General features: G+C 39.5%; 1 protein-coding gene across 1 annotated transcript in view; it reads left to right on the plus strand.

The window, feature by feature from the left end:
• The window catches only part of ENTREP2 (endosomal transmembrane epsin interactor 2), a 1,562,546-nt gene that overhangs the window by 1,238,417 nt on the left and 309,614 nt on the right, over positions 1–14,515 (plus strand). The window contains exon 5 of the mRNA XM_053717551.1: positions 4,274–4,381. Coding sequence (XP_053573526.1) covers positions 4,274–4,381 — 108 coding nt within the window. The remainder of the gene's footprint in view (positions 1–4,273; positions 4,382–14,515) is intronic.

The following is a 14,515-nucleotide window of genomic DNA, read 5'->3' on the forward strand; positions in this document are numbered from 1 at the left end:
GGTTGCCGAGCATGGACAGCCCACTTCAAATCATCCCACAGATTTTCAATGATTTTCAGGTCTGGGGACTGGGATGGCCATTCCAGAACATTGTACTTGTTCCTCTGCATAAATGCAAGAGTCAATTTTGAGCAGTGTTTTGGGTCGTTGTCTTGTTGAAATATCCAGCTCCGGCGTAACTTCAACTTTGTGACTGATTCCTTAACATTACTCTCAAGTATCTGTTGATATTGAGTGGAATCCATGCGACCCTCAACTTTAACATGATTCCCAGTACCGGCACTGACCACACAGCCCCACAGCATGATGGAACATCCACCACATTTTACTGTGGCTAGCAAGTGTTTGTCTTGGAACGCTGTGTTCTTTTGCCGCCATGCATAACGCCCTTGTTATGACCAAATTACTCAATCTTTGTTTCATCAGTCCACAGCACATTCTTCCAAAATGAAGCTGGCTTGTCCAAATGTGCGTTTGCATACCTCAAACGACTCTGTTTGTGGTGTGTGTGCAGAAAAGGCTTCTTCCGCATCACTCTCCCATACGCTGAAATGTTGAACAATGCATAGTGACACCATCTGCAGCAAGATGATGTTGTAGGTCTTTGGAGGTGGTCTGTGGGCTGTTTTTGACCGTTCTAACCATCCTTTGCCTCTCCAAAATTTTACTTCTGACCTTAATAAGAACTGTGCCTGTGGTCTTCCATTTCCTCACTATGTTCCTCACTGTGGACACTGACAGCTTAAATCTCTGCGATAGCTTTTTGTAGCCTTCCCCTAAACCATAATGTTGAACAATCTTTGTTTTCAGGTCATTTGACAGTTATTTTGAGGCCCCCATGCTGTCACTCTTCAGAAGAGAGTCAAAGAGAACAACAACTTGCAATTGGCCACCTTAAATACATTTTCTCATGATTGGATGCACCTGTCTATGAAGTTCAAGGCTTAATGGACTCACCAAACCAATTGTGTGTTCCAATTAATCAGTGCTCGGTAGTTACAGGTATTTAAATCAACAAAATGACATGGGTGCCCAAATTTATGCGCCTGTCTAATTTCGTTTTGATGCATATTGCACATTTTCTGTTAATCCAATAAACCTCATTTCACTACTGAAATATTACTGTGTCCTTCAGTTATTTGATAGATCAAAATGAAATTGCTGATCCAAACACCCAATTAGTAATAAATGTTAATCATGGAAATTGTCAGGGGTGCCTAAACTTTTGCATACGGCTATATATATATTTATATATATATATAATGTAGCAGAGAAGTGCACCCTCACTTAAACGTCATCTACCAGGGTGCTAGTAGATACTAATAAACAGCATACAGAAAAAACTAGCACTCGCTGGATTTTTCAAAAACAGCGAGTGCAAGTTTTTTCTGTATGATATATATATATATATATATATATATATATATATATATATATATATATATATATATATATATATATATATAAAACAGTTAACCAGAGCTCTGAGGTCACGGTAATCATTTAAGCATAAATCACATTTACTTTCAACTTGTAATGCGCAAACAACCGCGATAAAGACGATATTGAGAAACAGCGTGTCACTTGTAATCTGGCCATATATGTTTTGCTTTAACTTCCAACTCATTATAATCTGACGTCTACCCTCCACATTCCATACTGAAGTGAAAATAAGATTTTGGGCTTCATTTATCAAGCTGTGAATGGATGAGCAAGCCTGCAGCCGATAGTTAAGAAGCAGTGGTCATCGGACTGCTTCCTAACCTGTACACCAGCTCTTAGCTGGGAGATTTAAATCACCCCAGACAAGTCAGATGGGGATGATTGACAGACCTTGCTAGCACGCATTTGGCCTTGCGTGAGCAGGGGGTAGCATTGCACAAGCAGCCACTTGTGCAATGTATTGTTGCCAGCTGGACGAGATGCTGGATGGACAGGTTCATGGAAGCAAACCATGTCCATCCTGCCATTGTTAAATGTGGCCCTAAGTCTAATTATCATCCTAAATTTTAAGCTGCATTTGACAATGTTGATACAAATTTGTAACTGTCATTTACTTGTTCCTATCTATATAGTTTCCTCCAGTGTCTCCTGCTTTAAAATTACCTCTTCTCTACTTTTGTCAATTTACCACTGGGCTCTGTTTTGAAGTCTTGTTTTCTCTGCAATCACTTCCTTATTGGGAATCATGATTCCATTCTTTATGCCAATGATTAACGTAACTCATGCACTTTAGTCTTGTGTAATTTACTACCCCTTCTCTCCCTCCTTGATGTTTCACAACTCTATAATCAACATTAAAAAGATTTACGTTCTTCTTTCCTATCAATGAACCAGCAAAATCTCTTAACTCAATAACTGTTGATAATACTACAAATACATCTAGTTGCCAGGCTTTTGACCTTGGCATCAGCTGTGACCCAATACTCTCATGCAAACTTTTTATTTATCAACCCACCTCTAACCCATACTAAGGGGAAGGATTGCCCCTTCAATTTGATCTCACACTAAATGTCTATACACTTTACCAATTGTAGGTAACCAGTGAAGGGAGAAAAGAGAAGGTCATCTCAGACATGAGTTACTAAATTACACAAATTTGTATTTATTAAAATGAGCGCACAATTTACTAAAATGTGAACATGTATCAGTACGTAGAGAGGGAAGGAGGGCTGAGAGGGGGTAGGACAGAGAGGGAGATAGAGGGAGAGAGAGGGAGTGAGGAATAGCAATGGAGAAGCTTAAAACTTTCCACACAGATGTTGTCTGGTTACCTATATACACCAATTTTGTAATATAAAAACAATAGGAAATCCTGGTTCCTCTGTTATTATTAATTCTTATTATATAACTAGATGATGAAGGCATCGCTGTTTGGACACAATGGGGCCTATTAAAAATGGTGCGTGCAGACATGATCTGATATTGCGGATCATGTCCGCTGCACCTCGGTAAATGCCAACAGCATACGCCGTCGGCGATTATCATTGCACCAGCAGCTCTGGTGAATTGCTGGTGCAATGCCGCCCCCTGCAGATTCGAGGCAAATTGTATTCGATTGGGTTGATTTCTGTCCGCCGTCTCAGAGCAGGCGAACAGGTTATGGAGCAGCGGTCTTTAGAAACACGGGGCATCAAGCTCCATACGGAGCTTGATAAATATGTCACATGTGTTGCTCTGGCTACCAAGGAAGAGTTTTTTCCAACATCAAATAGCACTTCCATAAAAAAGGCAGATCCCCAGAGTTTTTTACATTTCAGTATATCAGTTGTGCGCTTTACCAAATTGTGTGTGTCCTTTATAAAATTGTGGGTATGATTTTAGTAAAGTGTGTGTATTTTTTTATGTGAATAGCAGAATCATTAATTTTCTTTGCCATTACATTTGCAGTATTAAAGGGACACTGAACCCAAAAAATTTTCTTTTGTGATTCAGATAGAGCATGCAATTTTAAACAACTTTCTAATTTACTCCTATTATCAATTTTTCTTCGTTCTCTTGCTTTCTTTATTTGAAAAAGAAGGCATCTAAGCTATGTTTTTGGTTCAGACCCATGGAAGGAACTTGTTTATTGGTAGGTGAATTTATCCACCAATCAGCAAGAACAACACAGTGTGGTCACCAAATATGGGCCAGCATCTACACTTACATTCTTGCATTTCAAATAAAGATGCCAAGAGAATGAAAAGAATTTGATAATAGGAGTAAATTAGAAAGTTGCTTAAAATTGCATGCTCTATCTGAATCACGATAGAAAATTTTTGGTTTCAGTGTCCCTTTAAGTGGTGTTATTGCAACAGTTTTACTATCAATGATGTTCCTTTATATGTTCATAATTCACTGTGGGCTAATGACTATTAATGACTATAGACTAACACACTGCAATTTTAGTTTTTGTTTAAAAAGGACAGGCTTTTGATGGACTAAAGCAATACTGATCAAGCTAGATTTCTGTAAAGTCCATATTAATCAGGATTGCTAAGGAGATAGAAAACACCTTAAAGCTTTCTCCATACTTTTGTATGTAACACCAGAGACTGATTCAGTCAAATAAAGTGAGATGAAATATCCCTCTACAAAATTTATGCTTAGGTGTGCTTGATCCTTACTGGGCTTAGTTGTGAATAAACGATACTGCGCAAACTAATTAATCCCACATTGACTAGATAGCAAGTGACAGCAGTTATTATCAAACCAATTAAAGATGTTTGCAGTCCTGTCACATGCATTTTCAAGATAAAAGCCTGATGGTTTGCTGTGTGTCTTTTCACAGGACCTGTTGTTCAGCGTGTGTGCTCTGAATATCATCTCTACCATTGTCTGTGCTTTGGCAACTGCAATGTGCTGCATGCAGATGGTTTCATCTGATGTTCTGCAATTGGTAAGTTACACATCTATTAATACTCTCATTATCATCTTACACCCTGAGATTCTCTAAGACCAGAATGGATACTCTGGTCTCTTCAAGTGTTATGTTATTCTATGAAACCAATTCAATAAAAATAAATATATCAGTGAGCTCTAGTAAATAGGCTGCATACAATAAGAATTGAAGAGACAAGAGAGGCTACAAAGGCCCCTGCAAAATTAGTGAACCTAGGAAACAGCAACTTGGATTCAAATCTATCACACAGTAGTAAAATCCTAATCATAATTCAGGAGAATCAGGCACACAAACAGTTAATGTACTTCTGTACATCTGTGACAAATGCTTTTGTTTATTACATGGGGAATATACAGCATTAGCCATATGTTCAATCTGACAGAACATTGCAGATTTTCTCTAGTTTCATTATACCATCACCTACTGTATCACAAAGCTATGCAAGTACCAAATGTGTGGTAAACAACATGCTGTACTCATTTAAATTATGTGGAATAAAAGTCTGAAGCAACATTTCTAAGATACAAATAGGCCCAATATTTACTGGTTGTTGAATTGTTTTTTGTCTTTCGACAATTATTACCATCTATGTAGCCCTGAGACATTTGAAGCCTAACTTCAGAGATAAAACCAAAATCAGTTAACCAAGGGATGCCACCTAACCAGTATTTTACTGGTATTGTGGTGTTTTTATGATTTAGGTCAGTAAAAATAATGAAGAAAATGTTAATAAGTAATTCATCCAGTATAATGGAAAAGGGGCCGTGAGCAGGGGGCACGAGTGAGGTGGGCAGGAGCGAGTGGGACCGCTGCACTACAGAAAAGAAAAAAAAAGTTCAGAGTGGCAGGGAAGGGGGAGGAGGGAAGGAGAGGGGATCCAAGTGGATGGGGATTTTGGGCCGTGTACACAGGCTTAAGGACTAGTATAAAATATATTAAATGCTGAAATAGCAAATAGGGCTAGATTACAAGCAGTGTGCTATTGTTAGCAGAGGTTGCGATAAGCAATATTGCGACCACATTAACTAGTGTGCATATTACAAGCTAAAAGTAAATGGGTGAGCTTGAGCAAAAACACAATTTGTGCTCATTGAGGAAGCGCAAGTGAAGACTTTGGCATCTATTTATCAAAGCGTCGACTTTCTAGCATTCAACGGCACCAATACGCTCGCCTAAGATCGCCTAACATCGCTTCCGCGGACCTGAATACATTCTCCAAAGTTACTAAAAAAGCCGCGCACCAAGTACGGTGCGAAGAGCAGCGGACTGTTGTTAACTAACAGTCATCGATCTCGCTGCTCTTCGGCTTTTTTCAGCTTTCTTGGTAACCTGTCATTAAACACCGCCACTATACTATACAGTTTACCCCCTAAACCGCAGCTCCCGGACCCTTCCGCAACTCTAATAAAGTGTTTAACCCCTAAACCGCCGCTCCTGGAGACCACCGCCACCTACATTATACTTATTAACCCCTAATCTGCCGTCCCCTATACCGCCGCCACCTACATTATATTTATTAACCCATAATCTGCCGCCGCCAACACTATATTAAATTTATTAACCCCTAAACCTAAGTCTAACCCTAACCCTAACACCCCCTAACTTAAATATAATTAAAATACATCTAAATAAAAATTCCTATCATTAAATAAATTATTCCTATTTAAAACTAAATATTACCTATAAAATAAACCCTAAGATAGCTACAATATAACTAATAGTTATATTGTAGCTATTTTAGGGTTTATTTTTATTTTACAGGCAAGTTTGTATTTATTTTAACTAGGTAGAAAAGCTATTAAATAGTTATTAACTATTTAATAGCTTCCTAGTTAAAATAAATACAAATATAGCTGTAAAATAAAACCTAACGTAAGTTACAATTACACCTAACACTACACCATAATTAAATAAATTCCCTAAACTAAATACAATTAAATACAATTAAAAACAATTATCTAAAGTACAAAACACCCACTAAATTACATAAAATAATAAAATAATTACAAGTTTTTTAAACTAATTACACCTAATCTAATCCCCCTAATAAAATAAAAAAGCCCCCCAAAATAATAAAAAGCCCTACCCTATACTAAATTACAAATAGCCCTTAAAAGTGCCTTTTGCGGGGCATTGCCCCAAAGTAATTAGCACTTTTTACCTGTAAAAAAAAGTACAATACCCCCCAACATTAAAACCCACCAGAAATCTGAAGTGTGGTTTAAAAAGCGCAGGGTAAAAACACCAAACTCCTGATATACCTAAAAAGTCCCTAATATAGGTAAATAGAGTAGACAGAAATTAATGTTAAACAGGAGCGCTGTAGCTAAAGGTGTAAACTAAGGTGAAGCAAAGTGTAGCAAACTATTAAAAATAAGTAGTAATGGGACACATAAATATGTGTCAAATTATTAATATAGTGCAAAAATATATCAATGGGGTGAAATACTTAGTGATAAAGTGATTCGTGCATACTATGATTAGCCCAAAAAAGTTAATTGGAATAAAGAATATTAGTATATATAATAAAATAAACAGTGACAAGCTTGTGCTATTTAGCAAGGCTCTGCCTAAAATTTAATGCAGCAAAAATAAATAACAAAGTGAAAAACACAAAGAAATATATTAATGATAAAAACAGACGTCTCGTATATAAAAGGGGATTTGCCAGTCCACCAAAAGTGTTGGAATGTTTATCCTTATGGCCAAATGGATTTGAACAGTCCAGATATACAATATTTTGTGGATAAATGATGCAGGCTTACCCCCAAACAATGCGTATCTCGCTGAAAGGCAAAAAGAGAATTACCGCCGTAGCGGAAACTGACGTCACCTAAATGGGCGCTGGCCAGACTGAGCCCTCCAATTGGTCCTTGTGCGATCGCTTCTCAGGTTTCAGCTGCTAGGTTCCACAGCCACAAAATATCCGCACAGTAAAAGTTCATAAATCATGTGATCAGTGTAGTCATGTGACAGCTGTGATGTTAGAAGGTCCTTTAGCTAAATATTTTGTGGCTGTGGAACCTAGCAGCTGAAACCTGAGAAGCGATCGCACAAGGACCAATCAGAGGGCTCAGTCTGGCCAGCGCCCATATAGGTGACGTCACTTCCGCTACGGCGGTAATTCTCTTTTTGCCTTTCATCGAGATACGCATTGTTTGGGGGTAAGCCTGCATCATTTATCCACAAAATATCGTATATCTGGACTGTTCAAATCCATTTGGCCATAAGGATAAACATTCCAACACTTTTGGTGGACTGGCAAATCCCCTTTTATATACGGAGACGTCCGTTTTTATTATTAATATATTTCTTTGTGTTTTTCACTTTGTTATTTATTTTTGCTGCATTAAATTTTAGGCAGAGCCTTGCTAAATAGCACAAGCTTGTCACTGTTTATTTTATTATATATACTAATATTCTTTATTCCAATTAACTTTTTTGGGCTAATCATAGTATGCACGAATCACTTTATCACTAAGTATTTCACCCCATTGATATATTTTTGCACTATATTAATAATTTGACACATATTTATGTGTCCCATTACTACTTATTTTTAATAGTTTGCTACACTTTGCTTCACCTTAGTTTACACCTTTAGCTACAGCGCTCCTGTTTAACATTAATTTCTGTCTATTAAAACCCACCACCCACACACCCAACCCTACTCTAAAACCCACCCAATCCCCCCTTAAAAAAACCTAACTCTAACCCCTTGAAGATCACCCTACCTTGAGAAGTCTTCACCCAACCAGGCTGAAGTCCTCCACGAAGCCGGCAGAAGTGGTCCTCCAGACAGGCACAAAATTTCATCCAAGCCTGGCAGAAGAGGTCCTCCAGACGGGCAGAAGTCTACATCCAGGCTGCATCTTCTATCTTCATCCATCTGGCGCGGAATGGGTCCATCTTCAAGACATCCGACGCGGAGCATCCTCTTCCATCGAAGTTGACTGTAGAATGAAGGTTCCTTTAAATAACGTCATCCAAGATGGCGTCCCTTCAATTCCGATTGGCTGATAGAATTCTATCAGCCAATCGGAATTAAGGTAGAAAAAATCCTATTGGCTGATCCAATCAGCCAATAGGATTGAGCTTGCATTCAATTGGCTGTTCCAATCAGCCAAAAGAATGCAAGCTCAATCCTATTGGCTGATTGCATCAGCCAATAGGATTCTTTCTACCTTAATTCCGATTGGCTGATAGAATTCTATCAGCCAATCGGAATTGAAGGGGCACCATCTTGGATGACATCATTTAAAGGAACCTTCATTCAGTCTTAGCCGTCATCAGAAGAGGATGCTCCGCGTCGAATGTCTTGAAGAAGGACCCGCTCTGTGCCAGATGGATGAAGATAGCAGATGCTGTCTGGATGAAGACTTCTGCCCGTCTGGAGGACCACTTCACCCGGCTTCAATGAAGACTTCTCCCGGCTTCGTTGAGGACTTCGGCCCGGTTGGATGAAGGCTTCTCCCGGTAAGGTGATCTTCAAGGGGTTAGTGTTAGGGTTTTTTAAGGGAGTATTGGATGGTCTTAGAGTAAGGTTGGTTGTGTGGGTGGTGGGTTTTAATGTTGGGGGGGGTTTGTAATTTTTTTTACAGGTAAAAGAGCTGATTACTTTGGGGCAATGACCCACAAAAGGCCCTTTTAAGGGCTATTTGAAATTTAGTGTAGGGTAGGGCATTTTTTATTTCGGGGGGGCTTTTTTATTTTGTTAGGGGGATTATATTAGGTGTAATTAGTTTAAAAATCCTGTAATCTGTTTATTATTTTCTGTAATTAAGTGTTTGTTTGTTTTTGTACTTTAGATAATTTAATTTAATTGTATTTAATTTAAGGAAATAATTTAATTGTAGTGTAGTGTTAGGTGTAATTGTAACTTAGGTTAGGTTTTTTTTACAGGTACTTTTGTATTTATTTTAACTAGGTAGTTATTAAATAGTTAATAACTATTTAATAACTATTGTACCTAGTTAAAATAAATACAAAGTTGCCTGTAAAATAAAAATAAACCCTAAGCTAGATGCAATGTAACTATTAGTTATATTGTAGCTAGCTTAGGGTTTATTTTATTGGTAAGTATTTAGTTTTAAATAGGAATAATTTAGTTAATTACAGTAATTTTTATTTATATTTATTTTAATTATATTTAAGTTAGGGGGTGTTAGGGTTAGACTTAGGTTTAGGGGTTAATAACTTTAATATAGTGGCAGCGACGTTGGGGGCGGCAGATTAGGAGTTAATAAATGTAGGCGGCAGATTAGAGCGTTCTCTCTTTTTATTTATGCAAATTATGACACTTAGGGAAGTCTCCCTAAGTGTGATGCGGGAATCCAGACGTGGACCCATTACTCAGTGTGCCTAGAGGGATATGGCTGCACCTCACTGACGAGGCCCAAAATAGGCCAAAACGTACGTCTGGGGTTTTGCCGTTTCTCTCGTTCAGAGAAGGATTGCCTGGTATTTCGGTGCTGGACTGTACTGTGAAGTAAGGATCAGACTGATATGCTACATGAAAGTTCTTCTCTGTGAAAGGCACATAATGAGCAAAAAGAGGCTGCTTCTAGGGTCGTAACTAGCAATAGAACAAGCTATTATGCTATTGTTCGTTCCCAGGTTGAGCGCTTCTCTCTTTTTATTTATGCAAATTATGACACTTAGGGAAGTCTCTCAGACATAGACCCGTTGCTCAGTGTGCCTAGAGGGATATGACTGCACCTCACTGACGAGGCCCACAATAGGCCGAAACGTACGTCTGGGGTTTTGCCGTTTCTATCGTTCAGGGAAGGATTGCCTGGTATTTCGGTGATGGACTGTACTGTGAAGTCAGGATCAGACTGATATGCTACAGGAAAGTTCTTCTCTGTGAAAGGCACATATTGAGCAAAAAGAGGCTGATTCTAGGGTGGTAACTAGCCATAGAACAAGCTATTATGCTATTGTTCATTCCCAGGTTGAGCACTGCTCTCTTTTTATTTATGCAAATTATGACACTTAGGGAAGTCTCCCTAAGTGTGATGCGGGAATCCAGACGTGGACCCGTTGCTCAGTGTGCCTAGAGGGATATGGCTGCCCCTCACTGACGAGGCCCACAATAGGCCGAAAACGTACATCTGGGGTTTTGCCGTTTCTCTCGTTCAGAGTAGGATTGCCTGGTATTTCGGTGTTGGACTGTACTGTGAACTCAGGATCAGACTGATATGCTACAGGAAAGGCACATATTGAGCAAAAAGAGGCTGCTTCTAGGGTGGTAACTAGCCATAGAACAAGCTATTATGCTATTGTTCGTTCCCAGGTTGAGCGCTTCTCTCTTTTTATTTATGCAAATTATGAGACTTAGGGAAGTCTCCCTAAGTGTGATGTGGGAATCCAGAAGTGGACCCGTTGCTCAGTGTGCCTAGAGGGATATGGCTGCACCTCACTGACGAGGCCCACAATAGGCTGAAACGTACGTCTGGGGTTTTGCCATTTCTCTCGTTCAGAGAATGATTGCCTGGTATTTTGGTGCTGGACTGAACTGTGAAGTCGGGATCAGACTGATATGCTACAGGAAAGTTCTTCTCTGTGAAAGGCATATATTGAGCAAAAAGAGGCTGTTTCTAGGGTGGTAACTAGCCATAGAATAAGCTATTATGCTATTGTTCATTCCCAGGTTGAGCGCTTCTCTCTTTTTATTTATGCAATATTTAATTAATGTTTGCGAGGCGGGAGTGCGGCGGTTTAGGGGTTAATATATTTATTATAGTGGCGGCGATGTCCAGTTCTGCAGATTAGGGGTTAAAAAATTTATTTTAGTGTTTGCGATGTGGGGGGGGCCTTGGTTTAGAGGTTAATAGGTAGTTTATGGGTGTTAGTGTACTTTTTAGCACTTTAGTTAAGAGTTTTATGCTACGGCGTTGTAGTGTAAAACTCTTAACTACTGACTTTAAAATGCGGTACCAGGTTTGACAGGAGAGGGTCTACCGCTCACTTTTTGTCAGACTCGTAATACCGGTGCTATGCAAGTCCCATTGAAAAAAGAGGATGCGCAATTTACGTAAGTGGATTTGCGGTATTTCCAAGTCTGGCCAAAAAAGTGAGCGGTACACCTGTACCTGCAAGACTCGTAATACCAGCGGGCATTAAAAAGCAGCGTTAGGACCGGCCAATGCTGCTTTTTAAGCCTAACACACAACTCGTAATCTAGCTGTTGGTTTTTAGATTTTCTATTTATACCATTTACATTTTGTACCATTAAGTACCTCTGCTGCTACAGGTACCTGCTTAATAAATGTATAGGGTTTCTATAGTTTTACCTTATTTTGGAGGGACACACGCTTTGACTACCTACTTGGAAATTTGTTGATGCTATCAGCCTCTACTCACCATTATCTAAGCATAATTTCTATTTCCTGTAAACAGTTTTATTTTTAATATGTTTGATTTTAATTACTATTTTGTAATCTGTTGTAATCTGTTCAACTATGTAACTATAGCCTGCATTTCCTACCATTTGTCTCTTCTACTAATATCTAATTTGCAAGTGTGAAACTATTATGTAGCCAGGTGTATATTATTAATTTATTAATAGTTAGTCTCCACTGCTTTGAACCCCAAAACCTTCACTCTCTGAGCCTTGGCTCTCTTGGACCCTGCGTTTAAGTGTCTTACAAGTGCAAGCAGGAGTTAACAACTGTAGTTGGTAACTGTAGTGAGCACCGAAATCTCAATTTTATAACTACTCGTTAACAGGTAGTCCATACTAACGATACACCTGCAACAATGCTCTCCATGTCTTTTCTGCTCTTTCTATCTGCCCTTTTCCTAAAACTCACCTATAACAATAAAAACAATAACCCCCACACCATCCATATCTCACCTTCGTTTCTCTCTCAAGTGTCCTCCCATGAACTAATATGTCTCTTTAGAAACTTTTCCCCATTAAATCCTCTTATCTCCAATTATACCCGCTCTTACAGGTCTCATTCTCATCTTCTCTCACACTCCTACTATTACTTGCTGCTGGTGACATCTCTCCTAAAACTGGCCCTTCAGCAATCACCATACTTTCACACTCTCGCTCAATCTCCCACAGTAAAAACTCTAGGTCACTCAATCCTAACAATCTCATCTCCATTAACCCACAATTCTTATTCCCTTACTTTTCTTGTGCTCTGTCAATCTGTCAGAGATAAACTTACAGCCGTTTATGCCCTGTTTGTTTTTAATGCTTTCAGCTGTTTAGCAATTACTGAAACTTGGCTATCTTCTTCTGACTCTGTTTCCATTACTGCTCTCACACATAGGAGTCTCCACTTTAACCATACCCTTAGGCCAGGTGAGAGACAGATTGGCGGTGTTCACTGCATATGCATGTTCTCCAACCTCTCTCTCATAGTGGCAGTCATCTATTGCCCTCCTGGACCAACCTCCCAATTCCTCATTTTCTGTCTCTAAATATACTAATTCTTTGGGACTTCAACATCTCCATTGATAACCCATCAATCCCTGCTTCCTTTAACTCACATCCTCCTTCAGTCTCTCACAATCCTTCCTATTCCCTACTCACCATGGTGGTTACTCTATTGACCTGGTATTTTCCTACCAGATCTACATCTTACTTCACCTGTCACCCTTTTTCAATTTCAGACCGCCGCCTGCTCACCTATAATCTTAATGCATTGGCTAAACACACCTCTCCATTTTGCCTCTGCACTTGTAGAAATCTGCAGCTTGTGGATCTGTTCCAATTTTTCAAACTTATTCAACATCTCCTCCATCACACTATGAATATAACCTGCCCTGATCTTGCTACAGCACACTATAGCAATACTCTTTCCTTTGCACTAGACACTCGCCTGCGCTACATATGGGAAGTGGGCAAACAGGATCCGCTGCCCTTCTCTCGCAGAAACAATCACGTTAGAGAAGGAACTGTCAATCACTGAGAGCAATCACTGGCGTATAGTTTCAGAAGCAGAGGTCTGATGACCAATGCTTCTTACACTGCGGAAAGCAGACTCACATTTGCAAACATGCCCTGCAAGGGCTCCAGAGCAGCTTTCACTGCTTATTACATGGAGCACTATAAGTCCAATTACACACATCTGCCCTTCACTTAGCCAAGCAAACCTACTTCTCTTATATCTTCTCTTTCCTCCAACCCTAAATTACTCTTCTCTACTTTCAACTCTCTCCTCTACCCACCTGCACCACCTCCTTGATCTGCTTTTAGTTCTCAAGACCTTGCAGACTACTTTTTAAACAAAACACATACTTTTTAAAGCACCATCCCCACACTAGACTTAAATATTGCAACTCCACCCCCAGTCACCCCTCTGTCACTCTCCTCATCTTCCCCACAGGCACACAGAATGCAGTTTGTTTCTCACTACCTGCCTGTTTGACCCTATCACTTCAAATCTAATACTTTCTCGGTCTTCCATCCACAGTCATGCTCTTACTCACATCTTTAACCTATCCTATTCTACTGGTTCATATCCACCTTCTTTCATGCTAAAAAAAACACCTTTCGTTCATCCTGCCGCAGCCACCTCCGAAATGTGCCCGTTTCTGAGCGCTGACACCACTAAGCAACTAATCCACTGCCTTTTAATTTCCTGACTTGACTACTGCAATAACATATTTACTGGTCTTCTTCTCTCCCACCTCTTCCCCTTCACCTCCTCCTGGCTAATCCATCTTTCCTGTCACCATGTATCTGCTATCCCTCTCTGCAAGTCCCTTAACTGGCTCCCTATTTACTGCAGAATTAAATTCAAAATTTTCACCATGACCTACAAAGCCCTTACCAATGCTGCTCCAAACTACCTGTCTTCACTAATCAACAAATGTACTCGCTCGCTAAGATCCAACAATGACCTGCTCCTTGCATCTTCTATTATTACCTCTTCTCATGCTAGACTGCAGGACTTCTCTTGTGCGTCACCTACCCTCTCTAACACACTTTCTTACACTGTCAGACTTTTCCGTATTCTGCCTTCATATGAACACTCCCTAAAGATGTTTTTGTTCAGGGAAGCCTACCACCCAAATCAATAAAAAATAAATTCCACGTTACCCAATAACTGCCCTTATCTAACTCTGTATGGGTGCTTAGAGAGATCAAGCAAAATTTAGTTTTCATAGAAT

Source organism: Bombina bombina, chromosome 6 (genome assembly GCF_027579735.1).
Source record: "Bombina bombina isolate aBomBom1 chromosome 6, aBomBom1.pri, whole genome shotgun sequence".
NCBI classification, from domain to species: Eukaryota; Metazoa; Chordata; class Amphibia; order Anura; family Bombinatoridae; genus Bombina; species Bombina bombina.